This window comes from Vicia villosa, linkage group LG5 (assembly GCF_029867415.1).
Source record: "Vicia villosa cultivar HV-30 ecotype Madison, WI linkage group LG5, Vvil1.0, whole genome shotgun sequence".
Lineage (NCBI taxonomy): Eukaryota > Viridiplantae > Streptophyta > Magnoliopsida > Fabales > Fabaceae > Vicia > Vicia villosa.
The window spans coordinates 125,651,259-125,666,597 of record NC_081184.1 but is presented as its reverse complement, the minus strand read 5'-3'; the positions used below and the strand labels follow the sequence as shown (position 1 = coordinate 125,666,597).

At 35.7% G+C, this 15,339-nt stretch overlaps 3 protein-coding genes across 3 annotated transcripts; 1 reads left to right on the top strand and 2 right to left on the bottom strand.

Moving 5' to 3' along the window:
- The first annotated feature begins 175 nt into the window (after positions 1 to 175).
- On the top strand, positions 176 to 6,625 carry LOC131602367 (phosphoenolpyruvate carboxylase 2-like). Its single transcript, XM_058874454.1, has 10 exons — positions 176 to 535; positions 1,577 to 1,971; positions 2,171 to 2,255; positions 2,942 to 3,164; positions 3,430 to 3,533; positions 3,614 to 3,701; positions 3,935 to 4,089; positions 4,327 to 5,325; positions 5,642 to 6,028; positions 6,122 to 6,625. Exons 1-10 carry the CDS (start codon positions 368 to 370, stop codon positions 6,416 to 6,418), a joined length of 2,901 nt encoding a protein of 966 aa, XP_058730437.1. The 5' UTR covers positions 176 to 367; the 3' UTR covers positions 6,419 to 6,625.
- Positions 6,626 to 7,201: 576 nt separating this feature from the next.
- On the bottom strand, positions 7,202 to 10,689 carry LOC131602368 (protein CONSERVED ONLY IN THE GREEN LINEAGE 160, chloroplastic). The gene is made up of 9 exons (XM_058874455.1): positions 10,285 to 10,689; positions 9,300 to 9,349; positions 9,111 to 9,189; positions 8,803 to 8,904; positions 8,540 to 8,620; positions 8,314 to 8,405; positions 7,865 to 7,960; positions 7,639 to 7,707; positions 7,202 to 7,534 (listed from the first exon to the last, which is right to left on the bottom strand). Exons 1-9 carry the CDS (start codon positions 10,585 to 10,587, stop codon positions 7,381 to 7,383), a joined length of 1,026 nt encoding a protein of 341 aa, XP_058730438.1. The 5' UTR covers positions 10,588 to 10,689; the 3' UTR covers positions 7,202 to 7,380.
- Positions 10,690 to 14,456: 3,767 nt separating this feature from the next.
- LOC131607258 (protein AGENET DOMAIN (AGD)-CONTAINING P1-like) lies at positions 14,457 to 14,897 on the bottom strand. The gene has a single exon (XM_058879275.1). The coding sequence runs from the start codon at positions 14,895 to 14,897 to the stop codon at positions 14,457 to 14,459; it is 441 nt and encodes a 146-aa protein (XP_058735258.1).
- Positions 14,898 to 15,339: the final 442 nt, after the last annotated feature.

The following is a 15,339-nucleotide window of genomic DNA, read 5'->3' as shown; positions in this document are numbered from 1 at the left end:
CATTTAATTCTCAATCATATAAATATCAACTGAGCTGATTTAAAGAAAAATATATTTGAATATCTAAACAAAATTATTGGCATTTTTTACCAAAGAAAAATAATAAAATGAAGGAATTCGAAACTTCGTGTCCCTCTCTTTCTATGTGTGGAGCTACTTAAGCTTCTTTTCATTTCATTTCTTTTCAATTTCTATTCTTTCTTTCTAGTCCTAGATACTCTTTCCTTTCAAACAATTCATCTTCTATATAAAGGTGTGATGCTATTTACCTACAAACCTACGAATTAGTCTTCACGGGAATTCTTTCTTTCTCTCTCTTGTTAGTGAGAGAAACAAAGGCATTGTCACTGAGTGAGTGAGTGAGAAGATGACAGGTAGGAAAATTGAGAAAATGGCTTCCATTGATGCTCAGTTGAGGTTGCTAGCTCCCGGTAAGGTGTCTGATGATGATAAGCTTGTTGAGTATGATGCTTTGTTGCTTGATCGTTTCCTTGACATTCTTCAGGATTTGCATGGGAGTGATATCAGAGAAACGGTATTTTCATTTTCGATTTCATCACCCCCTTTTTTGTTTTTTAATTTGTGATGGAAAGATTGTTGTTTTACTTCTGCATTGATGAATTTTAGATGCCTAACTTTGATTTTATGTAACGGTGTGCTTATTTTGGCTCATAGTTGAGATTTTTCTGAAAGCCTTTTTTTTTTATAAAGTTGTGATCTTTTTGGTCTTGGAACATTGTAATTGATGAAAAAAATTGTTTGAGGTGTGTATTTGACTGCATGGCTGTTGGTATGAAAGGGCATTTAGAGTTGTGTTTGGTTTGTTTAAGGGCCTTGAATTTTGTGTTCCATGCATGGTTTTGAATTGTCATTGTCTTGTGGGTTAATAGTTGTTTACCCGCCTGTAATATGAGCGTGTTTCGGTTTACCCCCTACCGTTGCCAAAGGCAGGTTTTGGCAACGTTTTTTTTTTGAAAAAACCGTTGCCAAAAGGTAGGGAGGGGGAAAAGCAAAATTCGCTAACATTACAGGGGGTTGAACTACTATTAATCCTTGTCTTGTAGTCCCTTGACTCTGTAGCACTGATTCCTCTAAAAAATGTGTTTCGGTTTCTGTTTCGGTACGACACTGACACTTGTGATTACCTTTAATTTATTCATTTTTTAAAAGTATTACCGGTGTCGTGTCAGTGGCCGTGTCATGTTTCTAGTGTCAGTGCTTCATAGGTCCTTGATATTGCAAAGAACTACAATCAAATGCGTCTGATCCAGCCCTCAGTTGCAGCTGGGTTGTGTTGTGGCTACATAGACTTTTTTTATGTTATGATCCAAATTATAGTCACTTTTGTGTGTGTGTGTGTGCATAAAGCATCGCAGTTCTATGTCTCTTCTCATTTTGATCTGTGTTTTGAGCTAAAATTTTAAGCTTTTTGTGAACTAAATTCATACTTGAGTATACCAAATCAAAATTTACCTAGATATTAGCTTGTTTGTACCTAGTCTGCTTATTTATTTTTCGTTCACTGAATACATGGACTTTCATGGCTTATTAGTTTCAATAATTTGATGTTAATTAGGTTCAAGACTGTTATGAGCTGTCTGCTGAGTATGAAGGGAACAATAACCCTCAAAAATTGGAGGAACTTGGGGAAATGCTGACCGGTCTTGATGCCGGGGATTCGATTGTCATTGCCAAGTCATTTTCTCACATGCTTAACTTGGCAAACCTGGCAGAAGAAGTTCAAGTTGCCTACCGAAGAAGGATTAAGTTATTGAAGAAGGGCGATTTTGCTGACGAGAACTCTGCCATCACTGAGTCAGACATTGAAGAGACCTTCAAGAGGCTTGTGAATCAGCTGAAGAAGACCCCTCTTGAAGTCTTTGATGCTTTGAAGAGCCAAACTGTTGATTTGGTCCTAACTGCTCATCCTACTCAGGCTGTTCGTAGATCTTTATTGCAAAAGCACGGCAGGTTTGTCTCTTACTACCTTGATTGTGATCGTTGAAGAGGAGTTATGAAGGTCAATTTGTTGAACATCTATCAGTGAGTTGAAAATTAGAGACCTCTAAAAACATGACACTAAAATCCTATGTTTCTGACATTTTGACGATATCTGTACCAAGGCTTAATCTCTCTGTTGATGATAGTTGCCTTCTTATGTTGTTTTCAGGGTAAGGGATTGTTTGACACAGTTGTATGCAAAAGACATTACACCAGATGATAAGCAGGAACTTGATGAGGCTTTGCAAAGAGAGGTGCCTATCTGCTGATTTTTCTTGATTCTATATGCATATATGATGCCATCATTAGCAGCCCCCTGATTGTATGTATGCTACTTTATATATACAGTCATACTTAAAATCATGTATATTAACCTTATAATTGATTAAGTGATAAACTGTTTTCCTTGGTTGGGCTAGAATAATCGGAGTTATCCGGGTTTATACCTATTAACATGTATAGCATTGAATAAATGCCGCGATGCTGCACTGACTGCATGAAGGTATACAGTAGGTGGAGTTTATGTGTTTAATATCCAAAATTAAAATCTTATGACTTTTCCCTGAACCTGATCATTTGGCATATCATATCTGGGTTCAGAATCGGCATAAATCATAAATGTACCAATCAACGTGTTATGTTTGATGCAATCTACCTTCAAGCGGTGCAGTATCTTAATAACCTTATAATGCTTGATCAAAATTACTTATTTTAATTCTATTTGTTATATTTATGGCTTTTGATTATGCTCTTGTTGGTGCTAGACTATCAAGCTCTATTTTTATGAATTTGACTTGTCCAATTGAATCTACTTTAAGAAATAAATTGGTTTCATTAGTTTATGGTCATGAATTGCTTGTTAGATCTGAATTTGATATTTATATGGGAAACTTTGTGTAGTGAATAGTGATAAGAACCTACTGATGTTTCTCTTATGCAGATTCAAGCTGCGTTTCGTACTGATGAAATTCGAAGAACTCCTCCTACACCACAAGACGAGATGAGGGCAGGAATGAGCTACTTTCATGAGACAATCTGGAAAGGTGTACCAAAATTTTTGCGCCGCATTGACACTGCTCTGAAGAACATTGGCATCAATGAACGCATCCCATATAATGCCCCTGTTATTCAATTCTCTTCATGGATGGGAGGAGATCGTGACGGTATCTTTCTTTTCTCCTAAGCATTTACTGAATGGATATGTTTCTCATAAATCCGTTCTATCTTTTGTTAAGCTTCCTGACTTTAATGATCAAAGTATATATGTAGATTCGGAATTCAATCTCTAGATCTATGATGCCTCATATTTTCTTAATTCAGTTCATCTCGTCATGAATTCTACCATCTTCAGTTTTGGATACTGCGTTATAGACGGAGCTTATAATGTACTATAACCTGTCATTAGTTTTTTTCTAATGTGTATTGCAGGCAACCCCAGAGTAACTCCTGAAGTTACAAGGGATGTGTGTTTGCTGGCTAGAATGATGGTTGCTAACTTATACTTCTCTCAAATTGAGGATCTGATGTTTGAGGTATAAAATGTGCTAGTCATTATTAATCCTATTTAATTTTAGCATTGTTTACCATCTTGGTTATTTTCTGTTTCTGGCAGTTGTCTATGTGGCGTTGCAATGATGAGATACATACTCGTGCAGAGGAACTCTACAGCTCAGCAAAAAGAGATGCAAAACATTATATTGGTATGTACTATGTAATAGTCATAATATTTTGTTCTGAATGATGCTCATAACATTTAAATTCTGTATTGAATCTAAAATGTTGAACACATAATTTCATTTTTAATGCTGACCACAATAATGCTGAGATATTGTCTTGTCTCCAACTTGTCGATTAATTTAGAGCTGCACTTTTTGAAGTTTTGATAAGTAAATATGTATTGAGTTTTACAAAAATAAATTCTTCATTGCTGCAGAGTTTTGGAAACAGGTTCCTCCAACTGAGCCATATCGTGTTATTCTTGGTGATGTGAGGGACAAACTATATAATACACGTGAACGTGCTCGGCAGTTATTAGCCAATGGAAGCTCTGAAATACCTCAAGAGACTACCTTCACAAATGTTGAACAGGTATTATCCTCGAAAATTCCAGATAAGCTGTCGCAGGGTACTGATAACTGAACCTTTTCACCTTAAAGGAAACTTCCTCAAAGTGACTTGAAAACTCTAATAAATTAGACAGCATTGAACTCATAATTCAGGAAAGACCATACCAAATGCATGGCATGATATTATAATTGTTCAAAGTAATTTTGATATAGTGATTTATATATTATACTAAACTCTAACCGCCAATTTTTCATGTAGTTCCTGGAGCCTCTTGAACTATGTTATAGGTCACTGTGTGCGTGTGGTGATCAGCCGATAGCTGATGGAAGCCTTCTTGATTTCTTGCGGCAAGTTTCCACATTTGGCCTTTCACTTGTGAGACTTGACATCCGTCAAGAGTCAGATAGGCACACTGATGTAATGGATGCTATAACAAACCACTTAGAGATTGGATCTTATCGAGAATGGTCTGAGAAACGCAGGCAGGAATGGCTTTTGTCTGAGCTCAGTGGAAAGCGTCCTCTCTTTGGCGCTGATCTTCCTAAAACTGAAGAAATTTCTGATGTTCTGGATACCTTCCATGTCATTGCTGAACTTCCTTCAGACAGCTTTGGTGCTTATATCATTTCAATGGCAACAGCCCCATCTGATGTGCTCGCTGTAGAACTTTTGCAACGTGAATGTGGGGTTAAGCAGCCCTTAAGGGTCGTTCCATTGTTTGAAAAGCTCGCTGATCTTGAGACTGCTCCTGCTGCACTAGCTCGCCTATTCTCAATAGAATGGTACAGAAACCGTATCAATGGGAAGCAAGAAGTTATGATTGGATACTCAGACTCGGGAAAAGATGCTGGCCGTTTCTCTGCAGCTTGGGCGCTGTACAAGGCTCAAGAAGAACTTATAAAGGTTGCCAAGGAGTTTGGCGTTAAACTTACAATGTTCCATGGAAGAGGTGGGACTGTAGGGAGAGGAGGAGGTCCCACTCATCTTGCTATATTATCTCAGCCACCAGATACTATTCATGGTTCACTTCGGGTTACAATTCAAGGTGAAGTAATTGAACAGTCATTTGGAGAGGAGAAATTATGCTTCAGAACACTTCAGCGTTTCACTGCCGCTACACTTGAGCATGGAATGCATCCTCCTGTGTCACCGAAACCAGAATGGCGTGCCCTCATGGATGAGATGGCTGTCATTGCAACAAAGGAGTACCGCTCCATTGTTTTTCAGGAGCCTCGTTTTGTTGAATACTTCCGTTGTGTAAGTATTATTTTCAATCATTCTTATTATTAATTAACATCAGCATATAAAGATGCCATTGAATTTGTAGCCGTTTAACTAATTTTTTACAAAACAACAATAGCACAGGCATTGTTCAAGCTGGTTGTTATCATGATAACAGTTATGACTATTTATTGTTATGTTTCATTCTTCACAAGTCCTGTGAAAATTATTATTGCTTAGGTTTTATTGCTGTAACAAAACTAATGACCTTGCAAATTCTTCTTATTTTTCCTTTTGTTTTGTGTGCATAATTTTCTCTCCTTACTTTATTTATGAATCTTACAAACTGCAGGCAACTCCTGAGATGGAGTATGGAAGAATGAACATTGGCAGTCGTCCGTCAAAACGAAAGCCAAGTGGAGGAATTGAATCACTCCGTGCTATCCCTTGGATCTTTGCCTGGACTCAGACAAGGTTTCACTTACCGGTATGGCTTGGCTTTGGGGCTGCATTCAAACATGTAATTGAGAAAGATCCAAAGAATCTCCAAATGCTTCAAGATATGTATAACCAATGGCCATTCTTCAGGGTCACCCTTGACTTGGTTGAGATGGTGTTTGCCAAGGGAGACCCAGGGATTGCAACTCTTTATGACAAACTCCTAGTGTCAGATGAACTGTGGTCATTCGGAGAGCGATTAAGGTCTTCATATGAAGAAACCAAGAGATTTCTCCTCAAGGTAAACTATAGTTTTATTGCTTCTATTTTGCTCAGAGATTTGTAGTCGCCTTTTCTTATTGACCTACTGTATTTCTGTAAATCCTGTTTGTAGGTTGCTAGACACAGAGACATCCTTGAAGGAAATCCTTACTTAAGGCAAAGACTCCGTCTTCGTGAGTCTTACATCACAACTCTCAATGTGTTGCAAGCCTACACATTAAAGCGAATCCGCGATCCTGATTACCATGTGAAGTTGAGGCCACATTTGTCCAAGGACTACATTGAATCAAGCAACCCAGCAGCAGAGCTTGTGAAGCTCAACACTACGAGCGACTATGCTCCTGGTTTGGAGGATACCCTTATTTTGACAATGAAGGGTATTGCTGCTGGCATGCAGAACACTGGTTAAGCTGTTATGCTGTGATTTTCCTATATACAATGTTAGTAAACTTTGTGGGCATGGGATACATACATTTGGTACCTATGTTTTCTTTTGCAGATGTGGATCCACATCAAATAAAAATTACTCTATCTAGTACCGTATAATAACCCCGGATTTTGGCTTGTGCCAGCAAGGATTTTTTTTATCTATATCACCTTGTGTCATTTGATGTTTTACCCTTCTCACATGATCCTCATAGTCATAATATATAATATATAGCCTGAATATGTGCTTATAAATGTGAGTGATCTTCCTCATAGTCATAATATATAATATATAGCCTGAATATGTGCTTATAAATGTGAGTGATCTTTATTCTACAATATATAATATATAGCTTGTGCTTATAAATGTGAGTGATCTTTATTCTACAAGTTAGTTTTGTAGGGATGAATAGACATGACAATAATACCTCTACCTGCAGGTACAAGTTTGTTTTGAGTTTGATAGAAAAAATCTACTTTGATAATTTGCGATTTTAAAATATGGGTATGAGACAGGTAATTGAGGACACTAGCAAATCCACTCCGAACCTGCCCCGTTGATAATTTGGAGCGAATTTTAGATTGAAATATTTATCTCCGTTTGAGTTTGGGGCGGGGAATAAGTATTTAACTGGGATTCAGGTTTAGGCCAAACTCGAATGTTAACATGATATCAAATTCTGATTTAAAATCAAGTGGGTTACTTGCTTATTATTTTGATTATAACTATAGATCTAAAAGAATCTAATTGAAATTAAACCAAGAATTTAAAAAAAGATTTTAGACTTGTGTTGTTGCTTCAAAGAGGGAAAATACACTAGATATATTTATTAGACATTATTACAAAAGGAACACATGAATGTAATTGTATGTCCCTTGATATAATTAAGATCCTTAATATGAAAAAAATGATATTAACACATGGTTACGACAAATGACCCAAATCTAGTCCTTAGACGATATATTTAGGTCCTTCTTTGAAGCAACAGTAATCACCTCCTCTATAGCTTGGGCAAAAGTTGCTATTTTGTATGTGAAAAAACCAACTAGCATTGGTATCAATTCTAAGTGCATAATACCATATTCTGGAACAAGAATCCTGCATTGAAACAACCAAGATTAAAATGGATTATCAGTCTTAATTCTCAGAGTAGCAGCTCATATACACTAACTGTTCCGATTGCAAATCCAAAGAGAACTTACGCATTCCATCGATTATAAATCATGACCAATATAACAGGAACCAGCAATCTTGGTTGCCCAACTGCTCCTCTGAAAGTGAAATTTGTTTATAAATATAGTTAGTTAATAAATTCTTTGGGAAACTTCATATTACCGAGAAAAGCTAGATAGTTCAAACTAGACTAGGAAATAGTTGTCTACTGGAGATATTAAATTCCACATAGTGTATCTATCAACTATAGATTACTTGATAAGGGCCCTTGAACCATTTGAACTAAGTGAATCCACGCTACTTCCCAGCATGCGGATATACGCCAAAGAACCAAGAAAGCCAGCACCAAAGCTGAATACATGAAAGAAATGTATCTATTAATCAAACATGAATAATTCTTGAAAAATTCTTTTGAAGGATTCTAGATATTCTGAAATCTTAGCAAACAACTCAAACTTCATCTTAAATCAGTAACTTTGTTTTTTTATTAATAGTTAATAATAGTTGGTAACTAGGATAACAGTGAATTTATCCAATATATCTCTCAATGGAAACATGACATTAATTATTGTCTAGTTGTTGTTATTTTAATCGTCTCAGTTTAACCATATTTGATAGCATAGGCAGAAGATGGGAATGATTTAGCAGTATCTCCAACTCAAAATAACCAAGTTAGGGAGTGCTAGAAGAACCAAGGTACCTACCTAGCTGCGATCTCAGGAGAATAAGAAACATAAGTTGAAACCAGCCCAATGCAGCCTATACCCAACGTAAGCACTTGCAACCTCTTCTTTAACTGAAAACCCAAATCAAGTATATGAACAGAATTAACAATGTTTGATACTTGATCAACATTACAATGAATGAAAAAGTGTAAGATTTACATAACTTCCAGTGAACTAAAAACAACCAGAAAATGGTGTTGAGTACCTTATAATACTGCTCCCTGTATTGAGCAGCCAATACTTCAGGATTTTCACGAGACTTCCTTAATTCCCGAAACATCACATCCTATAGGTTAACATTAACTATGGTCAAGTTACTTTTGGATTCAAAAGTAAACTATGGATTGAGCTCTATGTCCTACACAGTCCTAGTTTATACACTTATACAAGCTGGAAAATATATCCAGTAAGTAAAAAATCAGATACAAATGAAACAAATTTATAGTGTGATATATAAAAATTATTTACGCTTCCGTCAGTTGCAGCTTTGGCAGCTCTATTCCATTTGTCTAGCTCGCGGCGTGTTGGCGCCAATCTCCATTTTGCCCTCTTGCTTAGACTTTCAGTCGCCTGGTTGACATTAAATTTGTTAGAAGATAATTGAGCCTGGTGGAAAACAACATAACATGCCATGTGCTTTTTTTGTTTCTCAAATAGAATTAGGTAATAAAAAGACGAAGAGGATTAAATACTGAAGATCATAGTATCACTCATAAATCCAAAATATATATTAATCAGGGAATTAGGAAAATCAAAAGAAGATACACATCTCTTACAATAGTTGGCGTCTCTAGTTGCTGCTGAACAATTTGATTTACAGGAGCTGAGAGTTCTTTGCTCAAATCAACTTCCATACTACAGTTCATAATTGAAACAACTTAATAGATAAAGAGAGAACAACAGAAAGAAAAAAGAACAGTGAAAGCACAATTGAAAGCTTTGATTTGAATATTGTGGAGCAAGACCTGTTGAGGCTCATGACTCTGTTTAAGCTAAGAAACCCAGAAGGTACTTCCTGTTCACAACAAAATAATCTATATCAGAACCAACTCACCAAATTAAACACATAATCTGTATACTCTTTTACCATACCGATAAATGTGTGTAATATAAATTATGATGCAATCGATCTCATTACAGTTGTGAGTAAATCTACGCATTCAACAATAATATGAAGTACCACACATTGATGATTATAAGAATTAAATCTGACTTCGTTAATTTCATTTCCTTTATTGTATACAATTCCCTTTCCTCGTAGAGTCTCCACAAAACTGATATACAATTCCCTTTCCTCATAGAGTCTCAACAAAACTGATATACAATTCCCTTTCCTAATCATGGGAAGAGAAAGCAAATCTAATCATTTTATACAGAAAATAAACTGAGGCAACATTGTTATTGCCATTGATTACATACATATAGGAACAAAACATGGAGAACCAACAGAGAAAAACATAACTAACTTCCCTAGAAAACTTAAGGCCTGTGAGTGTTGCCAAGTAACTGAATCTCTAACAGTTTTGAAAGGGCTTGGGAAGTTAGGATTAATTGCATATACATGAATATCTTTGCTTCAACTCAAAATTCAATAAAGGGAAATGGGAAAGGCATAGTCATTTTCCCTTGTTCATTAATTCAAACACAATAATCAAGTAAAAATCCTCTTAAGCATGACATTTCTGAAGAAAGTCATGCCCGGTGTCCGGTGTCCGATACCAACACAACACTACAAGTGATTACATTCATTTCTCAAATTATTCCTGGTGTCAGAAGTGTCACTGTCTTTATCGGTTCTTCACAGGACAAACCACAAACACAAAGCAATCAATATCATAACTAGCCAATATACAGTTTGTCACAACCACAAACAATTCACCAATCAATCCACAACAACTCCAACCAAACAAACACAATTCAAAGAGACCCAGATAGGGAATAACAAACTACCTTTGGAGGTTGAATGGGAGTTTTCGGTTGCTGAATCATCCTCTTGAAACGCGGGACGAAATCCTTGTTCCACATATAGTCATCAGAAGCCATAGGGTCAGGATCCTCACCACCCCAATACTTGCGAAGCTTGGTGGTTAGGGGAGGACCACCGTAATCACCAGGAGCCATACCAGAGGACCATTTCATGGGTTTCTTATTGGGAAGAATAACCTTGGTTTTTCTTGGGTCTGGTAATGGTGAATCTTGTGATATTGGTGTTGCTGCACATGTTACACAATTGTAGTGGTTCATAACTACCATTTTTCTTCACAATTTTTCACTTTCTTCTTCTCTGTTCTGAGAACAGCGATGAACTGAAAGCACACAACCAGTGATCGATGGATATGATTCATATGAATGGTGTTGTGTGTTTATTATTTATTTAGTTTTTGAAAATGTTTTTATTAATTATTAAGTGGATAAAAGGTGTTTGCAAAATATCTCCTAACTACTATTTCTCACAATTCTCATAAAAAGACAATTAATGTGAAAGATTTTTTTATTTTATAAATTCATTCAAAATTTTGTGAAGTTCATTGACTAAAGTACATCACTCAAAAAATGAAATTGTAGTGAGATGATAAAATATACAATTTCCGATTTCAAATTAAATGATTTTTTTTATAAATTTATATTATAAATGAAAAAAAAAAAATTTTTTTTGCAAAAGGTGGTCAATTTCCACCACAAAATAGATTAAAAAGAAAAGATAAAATTGAGGGGACCAAATCAAAATCCCTAAATGCAAAACTCTATAAGAGAGAAGTTCAATGGAATTTCGAAGAAATTGTATTAAGATATTCCTATAAATTACGCCTCACTATATAAATCCTTCTACAAGTTAATCGATGTTGATTAATCTTTCTGCACAATGATTTTCCTCCTTAAATCTAAATATGTCATTGAGTATAAAAGATATTGATCTAGTGTAATGTAAGACATCAATGGATGGTTTTAAAAAAGCCGAGACCACCAATTTTGAGTTCGATTCCAGCTTTTGCAATTTCTATTGCCAAAATAGCTTCTGCCAGCTATGCATACAGAGCATTACCTGGCCAATAAGAATTCATTTTTCATAAAGAAGAGACTTATCGATCAGTTATACTCAACCTACAATACTCATCAATATCATCAAGCATCGCTCACACCCTAAGTCATTTATAACCCAAAGTAGAGAGAACTACTATATCATCTCGGCGACGATCTCTCAGTCAACCTCAACAACACAGTAGACAACCGTATTGCTCGCGTCGATGATCTCTCAACTAACACAAACAACACAGATGCATTAAGCTTCAATACCCATGGCGAATATTAGCTTCAAAAACTATCTCTAGAGTCTAGAACTAATAGATATCCATCCCTAATCAAGATTTGTGAGGTATATGTCTATAACAACCCAAATCCAAACATAAAGCAAAAAGATTAAGGAAGACATCAATAGTGATTTGTAAAGCAAACTTTATACAACACCATGATCAATAAATATACATGAGTTCAAAATAAAATCATATACAAAAACCAACCAAAGAGAAATACACAAAGAAGAAGAGAAATGAACCGAAAATCTCCCGGTTTGTCAGCTCCGATTGATGATCAATTCACCTCCGATCATCCAAATGCAAGCTCCATAGTTGTTTTCTAAGTTAATCTACCTAAAAAATGTTTGGTGATGGAGTGGGAGCAAAAAATACCCAAACCATGACCTAAAAAATGTGTTTTTGCCCCTTTTAATGCACTTCTGTCCTGCCAGATTCGCCGGGCGAGCCTGTCATTCGCCGGGCGAATGACACCAGTAGCAACATCATTGTTTTGGCCATAAGTTGAGAACCGTAACTCCGATTGGTGCCCGGTTCGAAGCGTTGGAAAGCTTATTCAATTTCCTTTCTAACAATGAAAAAATATCAACCAAATTGATGATTTTTTATTCTTTGATTGTGAGTCTTATTTGTTGATGAATTGGTTCCATTGCTCAAAATCGCGCGTTTGAAGTCGTGTCTTCGACACTTTATTGCTCATGCTCCAAATACGCATAAATACCTACAAAATGAATAGAAAACTATCAAAAGGTACACAAATGAATCAAAACACGAGTATAAACAAACTAAACGTATTTACACACTAAACGGAGGATTATTCAACGGAATTGACACAAAAACACGATAAGTGCCACAAAACTATAAATAAAAAAGCACTACAAATTGGCACTTATCATGTGACTCGAATCCGAGGAATATGTAGCTTTACATTGAAGCTTTGTATAATCTGAAACTCTGCCACCAAGTTTGAGCAAATTTTAGGAGTTGAGTTCCCTGTGAAAGAGACTTCTGAGATAACATTGTTGATCGCTGATTGCCAATATATTTTTGCAACTTTGAATTTGACCTTATTTCTGACCTGTCATATAACATTGGTCGTGTTGATAACAACAACTAAAACAACAACCCTGCATTGGGCAAACCAAGATTTATTCATGGCAATCCAAATGTCTTCCAAAGAAGAGATGTGAAGCCAGATTCCTATAAAGTTTGTCTGCAAAAGAACACGTGAAAAAGAGATGCTCTGCAGTTTCAGAGTGCTGCAAACGCTTACTGCATATGGAGGGTAAGACCCCCCTTGTAGCAAGACAATTAGCGGGTAGTTTATTTTGGATGAGCCTCTAAAATAGTTAAAGATGAGAGGGAAGAGACTCAACAAAATTTAAAACAAAAAATAATCTATTTTGAACTAAGTATGATCTGGAGACAATAGAGAGTGAGTTTCACTAAATAAAATCATATAAAACTAAAGACAATTCTATAAAAGTAATTTTATCAGCATAATGATTTTCTTCTCTTAAAATGGTTTCTTTCTCTGAATATATGTAACTTAATCGAATGTGTAGAATATGTGGAGGTGATGACACAAAACGTCAAATCCTGAAAGAACACTCTTTCGTCTAAGGATGTCCAACCGCCACACCGAAAATTTGGGGCACTGCAAGATGAGTAGTCTATATGGGACGAATGCCTCCTTAAGACTAACGGAGGTGTGCGAAGGTAGGCTCAACCTGAGATTCTGTTTGTGAGTGCAATGGTATAAGCCTGTCGGACTGTGGGACTGATTGGTCAAATAGAGACTAAAATCGGCCATAGTGATCCGGGAGTCCCGTGTGGAAGGGCTATCGCTCAAGGAATCAAAGATAAGCCGAAGATAACAGGCTGATGACTTTTAAGAGCTCTTATTAATGGAGTCATCTGGCACCTTGATGTCGACTTATCACATCCTGCTGAAGAAGATCCCAAGGGTTTGGTTGATTTCCGATTCAAGTAGTAAGTGAGTTAAGTTTAGAACGTTGTGAGCCAATTTGGTTCCTATATATAGTTGATGTTAAAGGGAGAACTGCGAGGAACCATCCCTAGTAGTAGGCCAACCTATGGTGTACCAGTTGTTATGCCAATAGTAGCACCAGGTTGCTAAGTTGGTATGGAAGAACTGTTGCTAATATATGTGATATAATGACTTGCTTAGATAGACACAATTAAACCAATTATTTTTCAATTGCCAAAGGACTATATAAGGAGTGTTGTTGGCTAAAATTGCTAGCTTCAAATCACTTTCAATCCAAAGGTGATGTCAGTTTCAGCTGAAGGCACGTTTAATTGCCAATATGATTCTCATTAGTTCTGCAAAAAGGGTATTGCAAATGCTAAGGTTAAGGGAAAATCAGCCACAGCTGTCTCCATGAGAGTTCCTAAAAATACACGCACAAGCAGAGATCCTATGATTTCCAAATGCAGATCCATTGTATTACGTTACGTTTAATCCAATTTCCAATAAGAAGATCCATTGTATTAAAGTGACTAATAAAAGACAAAGAGGTAATCAATTGCAAAATTACATACACAGCCAGCATCATGTATTGAACAATTGACATTAGAAGTATATATAAATTATAATCCATCCACAGTAAAAGGAATTAAGTAAACGAGAAAGACGCACACATAAACAAATTGAAAAATTACAATATTATAAATTTGTAGTAAATTATCACATTGAAATAAATAAAACATAATCAATTCTAAAAAGTTGAAATTATAATCTAATCCATCTAATGTCATGATAAACAATCAATCATAACATCTTATGAATTATGCTTCCAATATCCACTCTCCATAACGCCACTCATGATGAACCCTAATTCGATCAAGAGAATAATAAATTGTCTCAAAGGTAGTATTGAAATACACCTTATAGTAATAACAATTATCTGAGCAGATTTTTTCACTAGCAATTTCTCCTAACCACCAACCATCGTTATCAAAAACATCCACTTTTTGGTTGAGATGAAATTCATGTGGATTACGAACGCGTGGTGGTAATGGACGAAGCTCCCTTGAATAAATCGTTTCCGTGAGAGGTCCGGACCCATCGTCTAACAACAAATTCTTGTAACGGACGACATATTTTTGTTTCTCAAGACACGAAACAATTGTAGCGTTGTAGTACGAACCCACAAACCCTTCTTCTCTACTGCATACTTCCACTTTGTCTCTAACATTGTAATTGATTTTTTTCATTGGTGGACGCATGATTGGAAAAATAAAAATCTAAGAGAGATGATGTAAGTAGTTTGTGTGTATGAAGGCAACACACAAATATGTTCTTATATAAGAGAGGAATCTAGGGTTTGTATTTAGATTTAGATTTAGTTTGAGATTGTGATTTGTATAATAGATTTATACGATTTGTTATCTTTTGATTAAGATTTTTATTGTTGGATTTTGTAGATTTTATGACAAATATGGAGACAGTTTTGTTTTCAGAGTCAACTATATTAAATAATTTGATTTTATTCGTTTAAAATTGACAATTTAATTTTTGACTATCAGCTGTTTTCATTATATAAAAAAGTAAGAATTTAATGGAAATGCACTGACAGTGTAAAACAGTTTTACACTGTATATGAAATCCAAACGTTAAATTTTATAAAAATTTGACTTTTTCTTTAAATTAAATATAAAGTATTTAATT

Excerpts from the sequence above, each read along its gene's own strand:
- LOC131602367 (XM_058874454.1), top strand. The coding sequence starts at position 368 with ATGACAGGTAGGAAAATTGAGAAAATGGCTTCCATTGATGCTCAGTTG. Across the intron at positions 2,256-2,941 it reads ATGAGGCTTTGCAAAGAGAG|ATTCAAGCTGCGTTTCGTAC; the intron begins GTGCCTATCTGC and ends TCTCTTATGCAG. Across the intron at positions 3,534-3,613 it reads TTGAGGATCTGATGTTTGAG|TTGTCTATGTGGCGTTGCAA; the intron begins GTATAAAATGTG and ends TGTTTCTGGCAG.
- LOC131602368 (XM_058874455.1), bottom strand. The coding sequence starts at position 10,587 with ATGGTAGTTATGAACCACTACAATTGTGTAACATGTGCAGCAACACCA. Across the intron at positions 8,905-9,110 it reads AACTAGAGACGCCAACTATT|GCGACTGAAAGTCTAAGCAA; the intron begins GTAAGAGATGTG and ends AATGTCAACCAG. Across the intron at positions 7,961-8,313 it reads TCTCCTGAGATCGCAGCTAG|CTTTGGTGCTGGCTTTCTTG; the intron begins GTAGGTACCTTG and ends TCATGTATTCAG.
- LOC131607258 (XM_058879275.1), bottom strand. The coding sequence starts at position 14,897 with ATGCGTCCACCAATGAAAAAAATCAATTACAATGTTAGAGACAAAGTG.